Source organism: Pleurodeles waltl, chromosome 3_2 (assembly GCF_031143425.1).
Source record: "Pleurodeles waltl isolate 20211129_DDA chromosome 3_2, aPleWal1.hap1.20221129, whole genome shotgun sequence".
Classification (NCBI taxonomy): Eukaryota; Metazoa; Chordata; class Amphibia; order Caudata; family Salamandridae; genus Pleurodeles; species Pleurodeles waltl.
In genome coordinates, this window is record NC_090441.1 from 119,200,672 (window position 1) to 119,218,178 (window position 17,507).

Genomic DNA, 17,507 nt, shown 5'->3' on the forward strand with positions numbered 1-17,507 from the left:
AGCAACAGGAGGTGTTCTTCTGAACAATACGAAGGGCGGGGCGGGATGAGGGGCGGGAACTCCCGAAAGGGAAGGGTGTAGCCTTTTCCCACAACACTGAGAACCCAAGTGTCCGATGTAACAGTCTTCCATTTGGTGAGAAAATGCTGTAATCTTCCCCCTACAGGAGAGGAGTGAGTGGGAAATGGTGGAAGCCTAAGGCTGCTTCCCCTGCTGCACCCCGCCAGAGGATGAGGAAGAGGCAGAGTGCTGCTGAGAGGCTCCCCTGGTGCGGACCCTACCTCTCCCCCTGAAAGATCTATAGGGATGGGAAGAAGCAGGTTGCTGATATCTCCCCCGAAAGGAAGAGGAGGAAGAGCCACGCCCAAATCCACGAAACCTCCTGAAGAATCTGGAAGAGGCCGTGGAAGAAGGAGCTTGGAGCCCTAACGACTTAGCCGTGGCCCTGCTTTCTTTAAAACGTTCCAAGGCCGAATCAGCCTTAGCTCCAAACAGTTTGTCCCCATCAAACGGGAGATCCAACAATGTGGACTGTACATCTGCCGAAAAGCCCGAGTTACGGAGCCAGGCCTGTCTCCTTGCCACCACAGTTGTGCCCATTGCCCTGGCTACCGAGTCGGTGGTATCCAGTCCCGTCTGGATAATTTGGGTCGCAGCAGCCTGGGCATTTGAGACAAGATCCAAAAGACCCTGGGGAAGCTCTGTAAACGAAGAGGAAATGTCATCCATCAGAGCATGAATATACCTCCCCAGGATACAGGTTGCATTGGTGGCTTTTAACGCCAGATTGCAGGATGAAAAAATCTTCTTCGACTGCGCCTCTAGCTTCTTTGAATCTCTGTCCCCAGGCACCGTCGGAAAAGAACCAGGCGCTGACTTGGACGAACAGGAGGCCTGCACCACCAAGCTCTCCGGCGTAGGGTGCCTAGATAGGAAACCAGGGTCAGTTGGAGCCGCCCGATACCTCCTGGCCACGGCTCTGTGAGCTGCTGGGGAAGATGCCGGCCTCTTCCACACCTCTAACACCGGATCCAGCAGAGCGTCATTAAATGGTAACAGAGGCTCCGCCGCGGCTGAGGCCGGATGTAACACCTCTGTCAAAAGGTTTTGTTTTGCCTCCACCACCGGCAAAGGCAGGTCCAAAAAACTAGCTGCCTTCCGTACCACTGCATGAAAGGAAGCAGCCTCCTCAGTATATTCCCCCGGGGACGAAAGGTCCCACTCAGGGGAAGTGTCCAGCCCACTGGCCGACTCCAGTCCACACAGCCCATCACCCGAGTCCTCTAGCTCTCCTTCCTCTAGGGCTCGTTGGTACTCCTGCTCTTCTAATACACGGAGAGCACGTCTCCTTGAATGAAGTCGTTGCTCAATACGCGGAGTCGACAATGCCTCCGCCGAAGTCGAAGATCGGCGCCGATCTTCAGAAGCCACCGACGCCGCATCCGGCGCCACAGGTAACTTCGGCGCCGACGGAAGAGCAACTGCCGCAGATGGACCCACCGGAGTCACAGGCCGAAATCCCGACGTCGACGGGATGGAAATCCCCGGGGCCAATCCTTCTGAAGCCACCGGAGCGGCCACCGGCGCCGACAGTGGCGCCGAGCCCACGTTCCCAAACGGGAGAAAGGGCATAAAGGGTGCCGGCCGAAGAGGCGCAGGATCACCCAAAGAAAAGGCCAAAGGCCCAGCCGGAGCACCCCCTGGAGCCATCTGTTGGAAGATGGCATACATCGCATTCAAGAATGCGGAACTATCGGCTCCAGGGGTGGGAAAAGCCGGATACTGGGGTGCCTGTCTCGGAGGCGACCCCGACGCCGGCCTCGGCGTCTGCGCCGGAGAAAACACTTGAGGCTCCAATACCTCAATCACCGACGCCTGTCCAGGTGAAGTTGGAGACGCCGGAGAGGGCAACGGCGTCGAAGGATGCGGCGTAAACGTGGGACTGACCTCCCATGTCCTTCGGCGCCGATCCGGAGACCTGGAGCGAGTCTCCTTTGAATGACGCCGAGATTCTCTACGGCGCCGGGAGTCTTGATGACGCCGATGTCTTGGGGAAGAAGACTTCTTGTGATGTTTCCCCTTTGACTTGGCCATAAACAGCTTCGCCTCACGTTCCTTGAGGGCCTTTGGATTCATGTGCTGACATGAATCACAAGTCGAGACGTCGTGGTCGGAGCTCAAACACCAAAGGCAATCGGAATGAGGATCCGTCACCGACATCTTGCCTCCACACTCACGACAAGGCTTAAATCCAGACTTCCTCTGCGACATTATTTCCACAGTGAAAGACTACGCAGCAAGATATACACTGTAACCGCTAAGAGTAACAGTTGCTCCCTCGAAGATAACCGTTTCGAATGCACGGAAAAAAGGGAACTGACGTCCGCACGTCGTCGAGGACCTCTTATTGCCTGTATGACGTCAGACGGCGTCGCGTGGGCTAGAGTGACGTCCTCGTCGACGTGCAGAAACTAGTAAGAAGATTTCCGTAGAATGCTGGCGCCATGGGAGTATTCATGAGGTGAGGAATCCACAGGTAGTTGTATCCATCAGAATGAGGATTACAAACTGGTTTTGAGAAATATTATAGTTTCATATATCTGCTTTCTTGCGTATACATAAATTCTTCAATCTGTGGTTCCTTCAAGCTGAAAACAGTCTGCATCAGTAAACATACAGACTGGCTCCTTGAAAAAAGCCAGGGATGCCTTAAAAGACTGATTTTGAGCATCACAAAGTGTTGACATTCTGGGAACACTAAATACAGGAACCTCCTCGGATTACTTTTCAAGAACGAAATGATACAGTTCTTTAAACACTGGAAAACATCATATTTTTCTATGACTGATACACAATGTGTTTTACGGTAAAGTATTCTTGGTGACCCAGTAAGATAGGTCATTGGTGGGCCTGGAGCAGACGATATGTAATGAAAATGTCACTTACCCAGTGTACATCTGTTCGTGGCATCAGTCACTGAAGATTCACATGTTGTGCATAGCCCGCCATCTGGTGTTGGGTCGGAGTGTTACAAGTTGTTTTTCTTCGAAGAAGTCTTTCGAGTCACGGGACCAAGTGACTCCTCCTTTTTGTCTCCATTGCGCATGGGCGTCGACCCCATCTTCGATTGTTTTCCCCGCAGAGGGTGAGGTAGAAGTTGTGTTGTAGTAATAGTGCCCATGCAATGGAGTGAGTAAGAATGTACCAATTTAAGGTTTACTAATATATATACAGATGTGTAAGACTGAAGCTAACTTCCGAACTGCTACAGGCTCCCGGGGAGGCGGGTGGGCACATGTGAATCTTCAGCGACTGATGCCACGAACAGATGTACACTGGGTAAGTGACATTTTCAGTTCGATGGCATCTGCCGCTGTAGATACACATGTTGTGCATAGACTAGTAAGCAGTTATCTCCCCAAAAGCGGTGGCTCAGCCTGTAGGAGTGGAAGTAGTCTGAAATAAGGTTCTTAGGACGGCTTGACCTACTGTGGCTTGTTGTGCGGATAGCACGTCTACACAGTAGTGCTTTGTAAATGTGTGAGGCGTAGACCATGTGGCTGCCTTACATATTTCGTGCATTGGAATATTCCCTAGGAAGGCCATGGTAGCGCCTTTCTTTCTGGTGGAGTGTGCCCTTGGTGTAATGGGCAGTTGTCTTTTTGCTTTAAGGTAGCAGATTTGGATGCACTTAACTATCCATCTGGCTATACCCTGTTTGGATATTGGGTTTCCTGCGTGAGGTTTTTAAAATGCAATAAACAGTTGTTTAGTTTTTCTGATGTTTTTAGTTCTGTCGATGTAGTACATTAGTGCTATTTTGACGTCTAATGTATGTAGTGCCCTTTCAGCTATGGAATCTGGCTGTGGGAAGAACACTGGTAGCTCTACAGTTTGATTTAGGTGGAACGGTGAAATAACCTTTGGCAAAAATTTAGGATTGGTCCTTAGGACTACTTTATTTTTGTGTAGTTGGATAAAAGGTTCTGGTATTGTAAACGCCTGAATTTCACTAACTCTTCTTAGAGATGTGATGGCGATGAGAAATGCAACTTTCCAGGTTAGGAATTGTATTTCGCAAGAATGCATAGGTTCAAAAGGTGGACCCATGAGTCTTGTTAAGACGATGTTGAGGTTCCATGAAGGAACAGGTGGTGTCCTTGGTGGTATAATTCTTTTGAGGCCTTCCATAAATGCTTTAATGACAGGTATCCTAAATAGTGAAGTTGAATGGGTAATCTGCAGGTATGCAGATATTGCTGCGAGGTGTATTTTAATGGAAGAGAAGGCCAGGTTCGATTTTTGTAAGTGTAGTAAGTAACCCACTACATCCTTTGGAGATGCGTGTAATGGTTGAATTTGATTATGATGGCAGTAGCAAGCAAACCTTTTCCATTTGCTTGCATAGCAGTGTCTAGTGGATGGTCTTCTAGCTTGCTTTATGACTTCCATACATTCTTGTGTGAGGTTTAAGTGTCCGAATTCTAGGATTTCAGGAGCCAGATTGCTAGATTCAGCGATGCTGGGTTTGGATGCCTGATCTGTTGTTTGTGTTGTGTTAACAGATCTGGCCTGTTGGGCAACTTGACGTGGGGTACTACTGATAGGTCTAGCAGTGTTGTGTACCATGGTTGCCTTGCCCATGTTGGTGCTATCAGTATGAGTGAGTTTGTTTTGACTCAATTTGTTTACTAGAAATGGAAGGAGAGGGAGAGGGGGAAAAGCGTACGCAAATATCCCTGACCAGTTCATCCATAGGGCATTGCCTTGAGACTGCCTGTGTGGGTATCTGGATGCGAAGTTTTGGCATTTTGCGTTCTCCTTTGTTGCAAATAAGTCTATTTGAGGTGTTCCCCAACGGTTGAAGTAAGTGTTTAGAATTTGGGGGTGAATTTCCCATTCGTGGACCTGTTGGTGATCTCGAGAGAGATTGTCTGCAAGTTGATTCTGGATCCCTGGAATAAACTGTGCTATTAGGCGAATGTGGTTGTGAGTTGCCCATTGCCATATTTTTTGTGCCAGAAGGCACAGCTGTGTTGAGTGTGTCCCCCCCTGTTTGTTTAGATAATACATTGTTGTCATGTTGTCCGTTTTGACAAGAATGTATTTGTGAGTTATGATTGGTTGAAATGCTTTTAATGCTTGGAAAACTGCTAGTAGTTCGAGGTGATTTATATGCAGCTTTCTTTGATGTACATCCCATTGTCCTTGTATGCTGTGTTGATTGAGGTGTGCTCCCCACCCTGTCATGGAAGCATCTGTTGTTATCACGTATTGTGGCACTGGGTCTTGGAAAGGCCGCCCTTTGTTTAAATTTATGTTGTTCCACCAAAGAAGCGAGAGGTATGTTAGGCGGTCTATCAACACCAGATCTAGAAGCTGACCCTGTGCTTGAGACCATTGTGATGCTAGGCACTGTTGTAAGGGCCGCATGTGCAACCTTGCGTGTGGGGAAATGGCTATGCATGAGGACATCATGCCTAGGAGTTGTAATATCATCTTCGCCTGTACTCTTTGTGTTGGATACATGCGTTGTATAATCTTTTGGAAATTTTGAACCCTTTGTGGACTTGGAGTGGCTATTCCCTTTGTTGCATCTATTGTGGCTCCTAGGTATTGTTGTACCTTGCACGGCAGAATGTGTGATTTTGCATAGTTGATGGTGAAACCGAGTTTGTAGAGGGTTTGCATGACCTGATCTGTGTGGTGCGAGCACCTTGTCAGTGAGTCGGTCTTGATTAGCCAGTCGTCTAGATACGGGAATACGTGTATTTGCTGCCTTCTGATGTGTGCAGCCACTACTGCTAGGCACTTTGTGAAGACTCTTGGTGCAATTGTTAAACCGAAGGGCAATACTTTGAATTGGTAATGTATTCCTTTGAATACGAACCTTAGGTATTTCCTGTGTGACGGATGTATTGGTATGTGGAAATACGCGTCTTTTAGATCTAAGATTGTCATGTAGTCCTGTTGCTTCAGCAATGGTAACACTTCTTGTAGTGTGACCATGTGAAAGTGTTCTGATTTGATGTAGGTGTTTAGTGTTCTGAGGTCTAGGATTGGTCTCAGTGTTTTGTCCTTTTTTGGTATTAGGAAGTACAGCGAATAAACTCCTGTGTTTATTTGTGTCTTTGGTACTAGTTCTATTGCGTTCTTTTGCAATAATGCTTGAACTTCTATTTCCAGAAGGTCTGAATGTTGTTTTGATAAATTCTGTGCTTTTGGTGGAATGTTTGGAGGGAGTTGTAGAAATTCTATGCAATAACCATGTTGGATAATTGCTAAGACCCAAGTGTCTGTAGTTATTTCCTCCCATGCTTGGTAATACTGACCTATTCTTCCCCCCACTGGTGTTGTGTGGAGGGGATGAGTGACATGTGAGTCACTGCTTGGTTGTAGGGGTTTTGGGGCCTTGAAATTTTCCCCTATTCGTAGGGAATTGCCCTCCTCTGTATTGGCCCCGAAAGCCTCCCCTGTACTGTCCCTGGTAGCTGGACGGTGTGGCTTGTGAGGTGCTGGCTTGTGTGGCCTGACCCCGAAACCCCCCTCTAAAGGTTGTCTTGCGAAAGGTGCTGTAAGTGCCTCTGCTCTGCGGGGAGTAGAGTGCGCCCATGGCTTTAGCAGTGTCAGTGTCCTTTTTAAGTTTCTCAATTGCCGTGTCCACTTCTGGTCCGAACAATTGTTTCTCGTTGAATGGCATATTGAGCACTGCCTGCTGTATCTCTGGTTTAAACCCAGACGTTCGTAGCCATGCGTGCCTTCTTATAGTTACAGCTGTGTTAATTGTCCTCGCAGCTGTGTCCGCTGCGTCCATAGAGGAGCGTATCTGATTGTTCGATATGTTCTGTCCTTCTTCAACTACCTGCTTTGCCCTCTTTTGTAGTTCCTTGGGTAGATGCTCAATGAGGTGTTGCATCTCATCCCAATGGGCTCTGTCATAGCGCGCAAGCAGTGCTTGAGAGTTAGCGATGCGCCATTGGTTTGCAGCTTGTACTGCGACTCTCTTTCCGGCTGCATCGAACTTGCGGCTCTCTTTATCTGGGGGCGGAGCATCCCCAGATGTGTGGGAGTTGGCTCTCTTACGAGCTGCTCCTACTACGACGGAATCTGGTGGCAGCTGTGTGGTGATGAAAACAGGGTCTGTGGGAGGTGCCTTATATTTCTTTTCCACCCTTGGTGTTATTGCCCTACTCTTGACCGGCTCCTTGAAGATGTCTTTAGCGTGACGAAGCATTCCTGGGAGCATAGGCAGGCTTTGGTAGGAGCTGTGGGTGGAGGAGAGGGTGTTGAATAAGAAGTCATCCTCGACTTGTTCTGAGTGGAGGTTTACGTTGTGGTATTCTGCCGCTCTAGCCACCACTTGAGAATATGCTGTGCTATCTTCTGGTGGTGAGGGCTTCGTAGGATACGCTTCCGGACTGTTGTCCGACACTGGGGCGTCGTATAAGTCCCAAGCGTCTTGGTCCTGGTCACCTTGGCTCACGGTGGTGTGAGCCGGGGAATGTGGAGGAGTTTGTGCTGGTGAAATGTTAGCCACAGGTGGAGGAGAGGGTGGCGGAGTAACCTTTTTTGCCACTTTTGTTAGTGGTGCTTGGTCTGTTTGAAACTCCAGTCTCCTCTTTCTCCTAATAGGTGGAAGGGTGCTTATTTTCCCCGTTCCTTCCTGTATGAAAATACGTTTTTGCGTATGGTCCACTTCGGTGGATTGCAGCTCCTCCTCAAATCTATGCTTTCGCATCTGAGAGGACAGTGAGTGCTCCTCTGAATAGGATCCTGAAACTGGGTCGGTTGCGGGTCTTTTCGGCACCGAAACCCTGTCTGTATGTTTTTTCGGCTCCGAGGTGACTTTTTTCTTCTTTGGAGTCGAAACCTCTCTGCGTCTATCTTCGTCGGTGCCGCTGTCTCGGCGTCGAGCCGTTTCGGCACCACTATCTCGGTGTCGATGTTTTTCTGCAGCACTTTCTCGATCCCGAGAAGGCTGCGTGCCGGTGTCTCGACCGGAGTCGGACGATTTCGGCACTGTTTGGGCCTTTTTCGGTGCCGATGGTCGGTCACCGAATTTATGGGTCGAGCCATGGCCTGATGGGCCTTGTCACTTTTCTTATGTGTTTCTTTCGACGTCTTACTCACAGTTCTTTGATCGTCGAATTCCTCGGAGTCCGATTCGTGGATCGAGAAGGTTTCTTTTTCCTCTTGTTCCTCAAACTCACGGTGAGCTGTCGGCGTGGACGCCATCTGAAGTCTCCTGGCTCGACGGTCACGGAGTGTCTTTCGGGACCGGAACGCGCGACAGGCCTCACAAGTCTCTTCACTGTGCTCAGGCGATAGGCACAGGTTACAGACCAAATGTTGGTCTGTATACGGGTATTTGTTGTGGCATTTGGGACAGAAACGGAACGGGGTCTGTTCCATCAGCGTTGTTCTACACGCGGTCGGGCCGACCAGCCCCCGACGGGGGATCGAAAACTACCCCGAAGGGCACCGGAGCGCTTCGAACTTCGATGCGGTGTTGATACTATCTAAGCCGATCCCGAACGCAACAATACCGACAAAATCTTCCGATACCTAGCTAACTTTCCGTTCCGAAACTCGGAGCGACAGGAACACGTCCGAACCCGATGGCGGAAAGAAAACAATCGAAGATGGAGTCGACGCCCATGCGCAATGGAGACAAAAAGGAGGAGTCACTCGGTCCCGTGACTCGAAAGACTTCTTCGAAGAAAAACAACTTGTAACACTCCGACCCAACACCAGATGGCGGGCTATGCACAACATGTGTATCTACAGCGACAGATGCCATCGAACCTGGCAGTCCAGATTTTAAATCCCTTCATGGCTACCTCACATTTTCCTACTTCTGAAGTCAGTAACACGGGTACCATTAAGTTATCTGACCACAATATCTACCTGGCCATGAACAAGGAAAAGCAATAATCTGGCAAACAACATGGAAAATGCAAGTTGTTACTTATTTCATTAGGGAGTGTCAAAAAAGTGCAAATGAGCATCAAGGGAGTGTAGGAAGGTGTGTGAATCAATGAGACTAACAACCAGCTGAGTAGAATTTAGAGGAAAGCCCATTCTTTTCTCTCAACTCAATTTATCTTCACTTAATTTTCTTTACAAAATTTAACAAATTCCGCAGCCATGCTCTAAACTTTTATGTGAATGCTGTTCAGTTTTCACAAATATAACAGACCAAATACATTTGAAGATGTAAAGCTTGCCACTATTATTTCCATTAATTATTTACAGGAGAACTGCATCCCCCCATAAAAATATTTAAATAGTGTTAATTTTTCACCTGTGAAACAAAGGCTAATGTTCTTTTATATACACAATTTACCGCTAACTTTCTATCAGTTCCTTATGAGAGAGAATCCCCTCAATAGTCTTTCAACCTTTGTAACTTGTTAGCAATGTTTTGGGTTTAATGGTCTTTAGCATGTACTATTTGTCATACGCTGTCATCTGAACTTTATAGGGGTAAACCTCACATGAACTTCATTTAAATAGGTTTTAGATTCACATTTATTTTCACAGCAATTCCTTGGGGAAACCTCAAATGCACCCTGTAAAAATATATAAAATTCCATTTGAATTTCACTCATCACACTTTAAATGGATCATCTGTCTCACATACTCCTCAGGAAAGACTAAAACCATAATCAAAAATACAATAGAAAATGCATTTTATTGAAGCATTACTTACAAATGGTTTAGGGAAATAAATAACCATCCCCCTTACCTCCCACACTGGAGGCCTGGACCTCTTATGTTGCCATCAGTGGTGGACGTGCTCCACAAAGCAGATACTCCTGGCTACAGCATCCCTGTGCTTGTGGGATATGACCTTTAGACAGAAGCCCTTCAGCTTTCTTGCGCAACTGTGAGTGGCAGGATGGTGTTGAATTTAGCTTGGCCTCCTTGCGCTTATGGCATGTTTTCAAATTACTGGAAGACTGATCGGGAACTGGAGTTCACATAGGACTGACCCCTTGAACAGGATCACAACTTGGAGAGGGATCTATTGCAGTCCCTCCTTATTTTTAGTGACTGAGACTTTCCCCTCCCTCTTCTGAATCACCTTTAGGTGTATGAGGGGACACTTACCCTACAACTCTGAGTCAAGATCGGAGTTCAAGCATCAAAGGAACATGTAATGCGTGTCCGTCACACATACCTGGTTCCTGTAGTCATGGCACTGCTTAAATCCCGTCATTTTGGAGGAAGCGTTGGTCCTGGCACACTTCCTGTAAGTTTTTGAAAGTCATTCTAAAACTGATAAAGTTGTGAGCAGAGCTCCAGATAAGGGAAGAATAGAAAGGAATGGACTTCAATCAGCACAACGGTGGTGCTTATATGCAGCTCTGCTCAATCACTTTCAAGTCAGAATGTCACCACAGAGACACATGGTGCTACTTAATACCAGAGTCTAGTGTATGGGATATTTTTAAGGTGAGGGATCTGCAGTTAGACGTATCCACCAGAAACAAAGCTACGGATCACTAAGAACTGAAAAGTGACCACATATTCACAGACTGTGTCAGTAAGGACTCAAAGATACAAGCATTCCTCCCTTCATTTTATGCTTCATAGTATTCTATTGAGGTAGCCTGAATTCACTTTTCATGTCACAGGAATATGATAGAAGAAAGTTATTTAAGCAATAACAATAGTAATTCTCTTTATAGCTCCATAACAACAGCACAATAGCCTCACTGAATCTATGCCATCTGCTGTCAGGCTAACACTCTACGATCTTCCAATTAGGACACACAGAATGCTCTGGGATAAGTGTCATGTTGAAAGGACTGCCCTGTAGGGAATGAAAGCACCTGATTTTCACAACCTAAAAAGAGGATATTCAAAGAAACAATCATAATTTTGTGAACTCTTATGTTACTGGCATTTGTATATCGCACAGTCTGCCATGTGCATGGCATTGCAGCCCATTCAGTAGTACGGCAGTCCCTTTCCAATGGTTTGAGTTTTTTAACAAGTTCTGCCATCAGTAAAGTGAATAAGGTGACCTTGTCACCTGTGATGAGTTTTGTGTCAAGGTTATTGGTCTGTTTTAGGGGAAACCAGAGGGCCATGCCAAATCGCTTAAGCACATCCACAGTCAGAAAAGGTGCCAATTACCTGAGAGAAGTATATATGTGGAAGAAAGCAGACAGTAGCAAATATAGTGTGTACAGTAACGGACAGTTAATGGCACATGTATTTTGTGTAGTTTCTTGGTGGGCAGTGCTGCTGTGAGTGTGATGATACTCAAAAGTATGGCATATGTTACGTGACCAGTGTGTACAGATGGACGTTATTCATGACACATGTGATTAGAAATACCACAGTATTCAACCAGAGAGGTAATCTATGTTAAAAGCAATGCTTAAACAACACAAAAACACACAAATATATGACACTAGTTTACTGTACATGTACTAGTAATGATGCCATTTCACATGATTTATTAGTATATGAGTATAAAAGTGTACAAGCCATTACCTTTTCTCCAAATATCCTTTGACAAATTCCATTCTTTGCTAGCTTTTCTTTAACTTGACGTGTTAGCTCAATTGTGTCCACTTCCTGATACATGTAGACCTCGTACTGTTCTGGAGTCAATGGAGGTACAATAGGTTTGGTTGGTTTAGACAAAGATAAAATGGGGGAGGATGGAAGCGGGCTATTTTGCGGAGTTTCACTACGACTTGCCCCAGTCATGCTCAACTCAGAATTTTGTGAGTATGGAGATTCAGCTTTTGGCCATTCTTTCCAATATTCAGAAGAGGTGGTCCCTTGCTGCTGGCAGTGATCTACCCTGTTGTGACTTGTGAACTTTTCTTTTATGCTGTTTGCTTCCTCTGTTTTAATATCTTCCAAAGGAGCTGTGCTTCTTCTATCATGCTGAACAGTACTCCACCAACTGTCCTTCCATACCCCTCCTCGGATCAATTCACTTTTCACATGTCTTATGTTTTGGTGGGATTCCGCAATCCCATGCATTTCTAAAGTAGGGTTATCACGTGGTTCTCTTTTGATCCCTGTGTAGTTCTGCAGTGAAGAGATGTTGGATGCCAGGACACTTGAGTGCTTTTTCAATGACAACACCAATGGGGCATAACTGGACCCAGAAGATACTGCAGAGGTGGAGATTAGTTTGGGAGATAGAATGGAAATATCTGCAGGTGACAGAGATTCTGATTTCAGGACAGGTTCAAAGGCAGCCTGTTGAGCCTCCATTTCACGTCTTGCTTGCTTCAAGATTGATCGAATAGCATCATCAGAGTTACCACTGTTACAAGCAGAATGTGGCTGAGCCGGCTCAGCTGTGAAAAATCAAAGGCAGATATATCAAAATGTAGTACTACAAGATTTCAACTAAGATATATTGATGCATCAGGAAGCAAAGTAAATTACAAGAAAATATGGTATTAACCAACCACTACAGTAATTTAGTAACAAATATAACAGTGCAGAGTATAATTGGCTGACATTGAGAAGCATCCATGCTTATGACAACTTTTACTAACAATTAAAAAAAAATTGTAGTGCATTCTCCAAAACACATGTCAACCCCAACGTACAGGTGTGTGTGTTAGTTTCTGTGTTAGTGTGTGTGTTCTGAAGGGGGCAAAGTAATCCAGGTGCGAACAGACAGCTTGACCACCATGTTTTGTCTTCACAAGCAAGTGGGCACACGCACCCCGTACCTGTCACAGGGGATATGGCACTAGGCTATCCACCACCAAGTGCATCATCTAGCAGAGTACCTCCCAGGAATGAACAATGACTTTGCAGACCTGCTCAGCAGGACGCACTAAAACGTCAGTGGCTGGAAACAATACCCTCAAGTCTTGCTCCCAAACTTCTGGCACAGAGTGGGTCCCAGACATAGACCTCTTTGCCAGTTGTGAAAATTCAAAATGCCTAAACTACACCTCCAGGTTTCCACAACCCCAGAAAATTGCAAGTACTCTGTTGATGAACTGGTCAGGGATCTTTTTCACGTGCTTCTTCTCCTCTTCTACTGTAAGTAGTGAAGAAACTGTGTCAAACATCTCTCATCCTCGCAGCTTCCACAAGGGCCAGACTACCATGGGCCTCAACCCTTTTTGAGATATTCATTTCCCAAAACAAGAAGCTTCCCAAAATGCCGGACATTCTGATGCAGAACTGAGGCAGAGTCAAACATCCAAACCCCAAGCAGTTCAATCTAGCTATCTGGGAATCCTTAACCTATCTCAAGTGTGCGTTAAGATAGATGGCAGGAGCATGCAGAGCATGTACATCTACAGAGAACTACATGTGATGAAATGATTCCTACAGAGTAAGTAGCATAATCTTTACAAGTCTGACCTTGCAAGATGAATAGTCAGCACATCCATGTATGTACTACAGAAAGCCAATTAATCACTGCATGCTGTGCCTGGGGTTCATTCAGTCCACAACAAAGGAGCCACTATAGATTCCCTTGACAATATCCCACTTGGAGACTTTTTAAAAGCTGCAAAATGGCCTAACATCCACACTTAGACATGGTTTTATTGTATGAATAGTTATGCCGGCCAAGAGGCACCAGCTGGGCAAACTCTCCTTAAAACTTTCTACCAGTCATCTTCCACTATTGCTTGCAAGCCACTGCATAAGTGAGAAAGGGACTAAAATTTTAGCATATGTAACCCATGTGATATACAACAGCACAGGCTGCAAACTGGGTGGCTGGGAGAGGGATCACGAGATACTCCGAAACCTTTTCTTCGAAGAAAAAAACTTATAACGCACGTGGCCAACAATGGATGACAAGAGTGTGCAGGTCAGTTGATCTATGGATGAAATGGTCAGGGGTATTTGCCTACAACTTTCCATCTATCTTCCTCATCCCCTACATGGTGCGAAAGATCAGGCAGCTTATTCTAGTGGGCACCTATCTGGGCTAGACAACCCTGGAATTACATGTTCCTGGAGATGTTAGTCAATCCTCACAAGAAGCTCTCACACAGACCAGACCTTCCCACTCAAGATCAGAGTCAGTTCAGATACCCAGACCTCAAACATGTGGACCTTGCAGTTTGTCACCTACGCTGTTAGAGTTTGGTTATCTAAGCCTTCAGAGAAATGGAAGTCTATCCTGCACAAAGCACACAAACCTGCTACTTATGCCTGCTGTGCTGAAAATTTAATACTGTGTATTCATTATTGTATTTCGAAATAGTTAGGTCCTGCTAAAGTTTTCGTACAACAAATTGCATCCTACCTTCTACAGTTGTAGAAAGCATGTCTTTATTACACTCCTATATGTCTCCACTTAACAGCAGTCACAGCATGCCTCTAAAAACAGCACTTTTCCCTGTTTGGAATACCATTCAATAAAGCCTCCATGGAGGGCCTATAGCAGGTAATACCTTCAAAGACGCCTATGACATCAGCCTGGAACCTTAATGTAGTTCTTTACACAACTCATTGGTCCCCCTAGTCAAACCTGTACACTCATGCTATAACTACAGTTCTGGCCTTGGAGGGTTGGTCCGCATTCAGACTTATTAGTGAGCTTCAAGCTCTCACAGATCAAGAACTTTTTTTCCAGAAAGACATGGCTGTTCACCAGACCAATCCCAAATTTCTGCCTAAGGTTTACCCTTGCACATGAATCAAACAATTGAGCTGCCTGTTTTTTCCACAAACAATCTGTGGGGAAACTGGACATTCACACTCTGGATGTTAAGAGAGTGCTTATTTGCTACATTGCTAGAACTACGCCTTTTAGTCTACTCAACATTTTGTGGCCTTCACCAAACCACACAAGGACTATGCCACAGGGACTGGCATTGACAGGTGGATTAACTGTACTCAAACCTGCCATGCCAAGGCTAAGTGCTCACTCCCGGTGCTGTCTAGAGCCCACTTTACATGCCAAGAGTGTCACCCCAGGGAGTGACGCATCTGTCACTACAGTCAGCTCTGGTTACGGAAAGGAGATGGGTCTACCGCCGACCCAATCACAGTTAGTTAACCACCACTATAGGTATTTTGCAGTTCCCTCCAAGATGTGGACTAGATGAGTGAGATTCCACAATGCTGCGCCCACTGGAACTTCAGGTCCCACTGCAGAGCCCATATATGCCTACGGGCATGTGTCAGTATGCAGGATGCCATGACGGCCAGCAGCCTCAGAATCAGTCTCACCAGGATAGAGGCTGAAACACAGTGATTCCTGTAAATGTATTGAAAGTTTTACAGTGGCTCCATCAAAGCACTAAAGTGGTATTTCCTTTACAAAATTAATAAAAACAATGAACCCCTTCGGCACGAGAAATTTCTCACATGATGTAGGGGTCATTTTGCAGTTTTCACTGCCCATTACTGCCAGAGCAAGTGGACACAGAATGAAACAACCAACAGTGTACGTAGACTGAGTAGTCTCCGTCATCTTTATACTTAAGTTCCGCCTGAGTCTAAATGAGGAATGCAGAACTCCGCTTTGATGGAGAGGGAACTCCGTCAAAGTCTGAATCAGCCCCATAGTCTGCAATAATTGCCACTGCAATGGACACTGCAACAATCGCTTTCAGGCAACTTGCAGGGACAACTGTTTGATGCAGGTAAGGATAGCTCTGGTCGACCTCCTTTTGACCGGAGGTACAAAGTAGGATTTAGGATATGCCATGTGATGAACAATCCCAATTTGGACAGTATGTGGATGAAGCTTTTCAGCCAATGGCGACAGATACAGACACTGCACATTTGCTGTGAGTTCTTAAGCAGAGACGGCTCAAAACCTTTCGGAGGGCTAACTCAAGGGGTCAGTACTCCTACGGAGGCGGTTATCAAGCCTACAGATACCAACCACACCAGATACCACTACAGTCCTACAGTGAGCAATATAAAAAACATTACAGGGCACCATGATCAAAGTCCTATCACAAGCAGGCACCCTGTAAGAAAAAGAGCAATTAATCATGGGCCCAGGACAGTTCAAGGCAAGAGTCACAGTAAACCTCTTTTCGTCTCCAAAAAGTCCTGTGGGTGGGATGGGAGTGAGATCTCTTCTTGCTAATACCAATGGGCCAATATTGACAATTTTATTAGCCAGTCATCCAGGTATGGGAATATCTGATGTCCAGTTCTCAAGTAGGCTGCTACTGGTGCCATGCACTTGGTGAGAATTCCTAGGGCAGACTTTAATCCAAAAGGGAGGACACTGAATTCGTGGTGACATCTAGCCACCTTGAATCTGCGATAACTCCTGTGTTTGACATGGATGGTAATATGGGAGTAGGCATCTTGTAAATCTAACAAAGCCAAATTATCCCATAGGTTTAACAGCTGAATGATATCCTGCAGTGCAACTATTCTGAATTATTGCTGTTGAGGTAGTTGTTTGTCTTTCTCAGATCTAATACATGTTTTTTTTCCATTTTTCTTCTTCAGTAGAAATTAGTTGATTTAGAAACCTGTGCTTCTGTGTGCTTGTGGGACCTCTTCGATTGCTCCTTTGAGCTTAAGCAACTGTATTTCCTCTTAACAGACCAAGGTGTTGATGTGACTTCCTGCAAGGTGGATTTTCGAGGAGGTTTCTGAGTAAATGCTAGGGTGTGACCAACCTGGATAATGCACCCTGCAGTCTAAAGAAATGGAGCTCCAGTTTTCGTAAATGTAGTAGACAGTGTTTATTACATTCAAGGGAGCTACCTGAAGAGAGGCAATCAGTGTCATGACTATGTCACTCTCTTCTGGAGGACTCCTGTCCCCTCCCTTTACCAGCTGATTTCCTTTTTTGGAGCTGTTTGGCGAAAGCCGCAGTTGGTTGAGGTCGATATTGCTCAGTAAATTGCTGCTGATATCCCGGTCGGTGAAGATAAGGCTGATATTTGTTAGACTGATAACCTCCTCTGAAGGAGTAATCAATTATATCCCTAGCACAACAAAATTACTGAAACTGGTGTTGTCAGAGTACTCCTAGTGATCCTGTTGTTTCCATGTAAGTATTTATTGATTGAAGCACATCAACATAGCATCCAAAAAGAACTTCTCCACTATAAGGCATAACCAAAAATGTTGACTGCACCTCACGTCTAAACAATGTTGCTTTCAGCCAGCCTTGCTGTCTTAAGATTGCTGCTCCAGCCATTTGCCTGAAGTGTCATCAATATATTTATTGCCATATCAATAATTTGAGGATGTTTTCTCTCCCTGAAGAATAGATTTTGCTTCTTGTTTTTTCTCCTCCGACAGATGGTCAAAATGTGGTAGATCTGACCACCTCATGACAATCATACCTGCCTAGTATGGCTAATGCACTGGATGCCCTTATGGCCATAGCAGAAAAACGCTTCCCGATGTTATCCAACCTCCTACCTTCCTTTTCAGGAGGAAGAGAACATGGCTTTTCTGACTGCCACCGTGTCGCCTAGAATCTGGCTTCAGATTACCTGTTAGACAAGTTGGAGAGTTTCACCTGGGAGACCAAAACACTTCCTGCTCCCCACCACTCCTCGAAAACC

General features: G+C 45.8%; 1 protein-coding gene across 4 annotated transcripts in view; it reads right to left on the bottom strand.

Annotated features, from left to right (window-relative positions):
* CUX1 (cut like homeobox 1) overlaps positions 1 to 17,507 on the bottom strand; it is a 1,145,546-nt gene that overhangs the window by 411,127 nt on the left and 716,912 nt on the right. For 2 of the 4 annotated variants that reach the window (XM_069226952.1, XM_069226950.1), the window contains exon 18: positions 11,509 to 12,332. The exons of the other annotated variants lie outside the window; for them this stretch is intronic. In XM_069226952.1, coding sequence (XP_069083053.1) covers positions 11,509 to 12,332 — 824 coding nt within the window. The remainder of the gene's footprint in view (positions 1 to 11,508; positions 12,333 to 17,507) is intronic. 4 annotated transcript variants of the gene reach the window in all.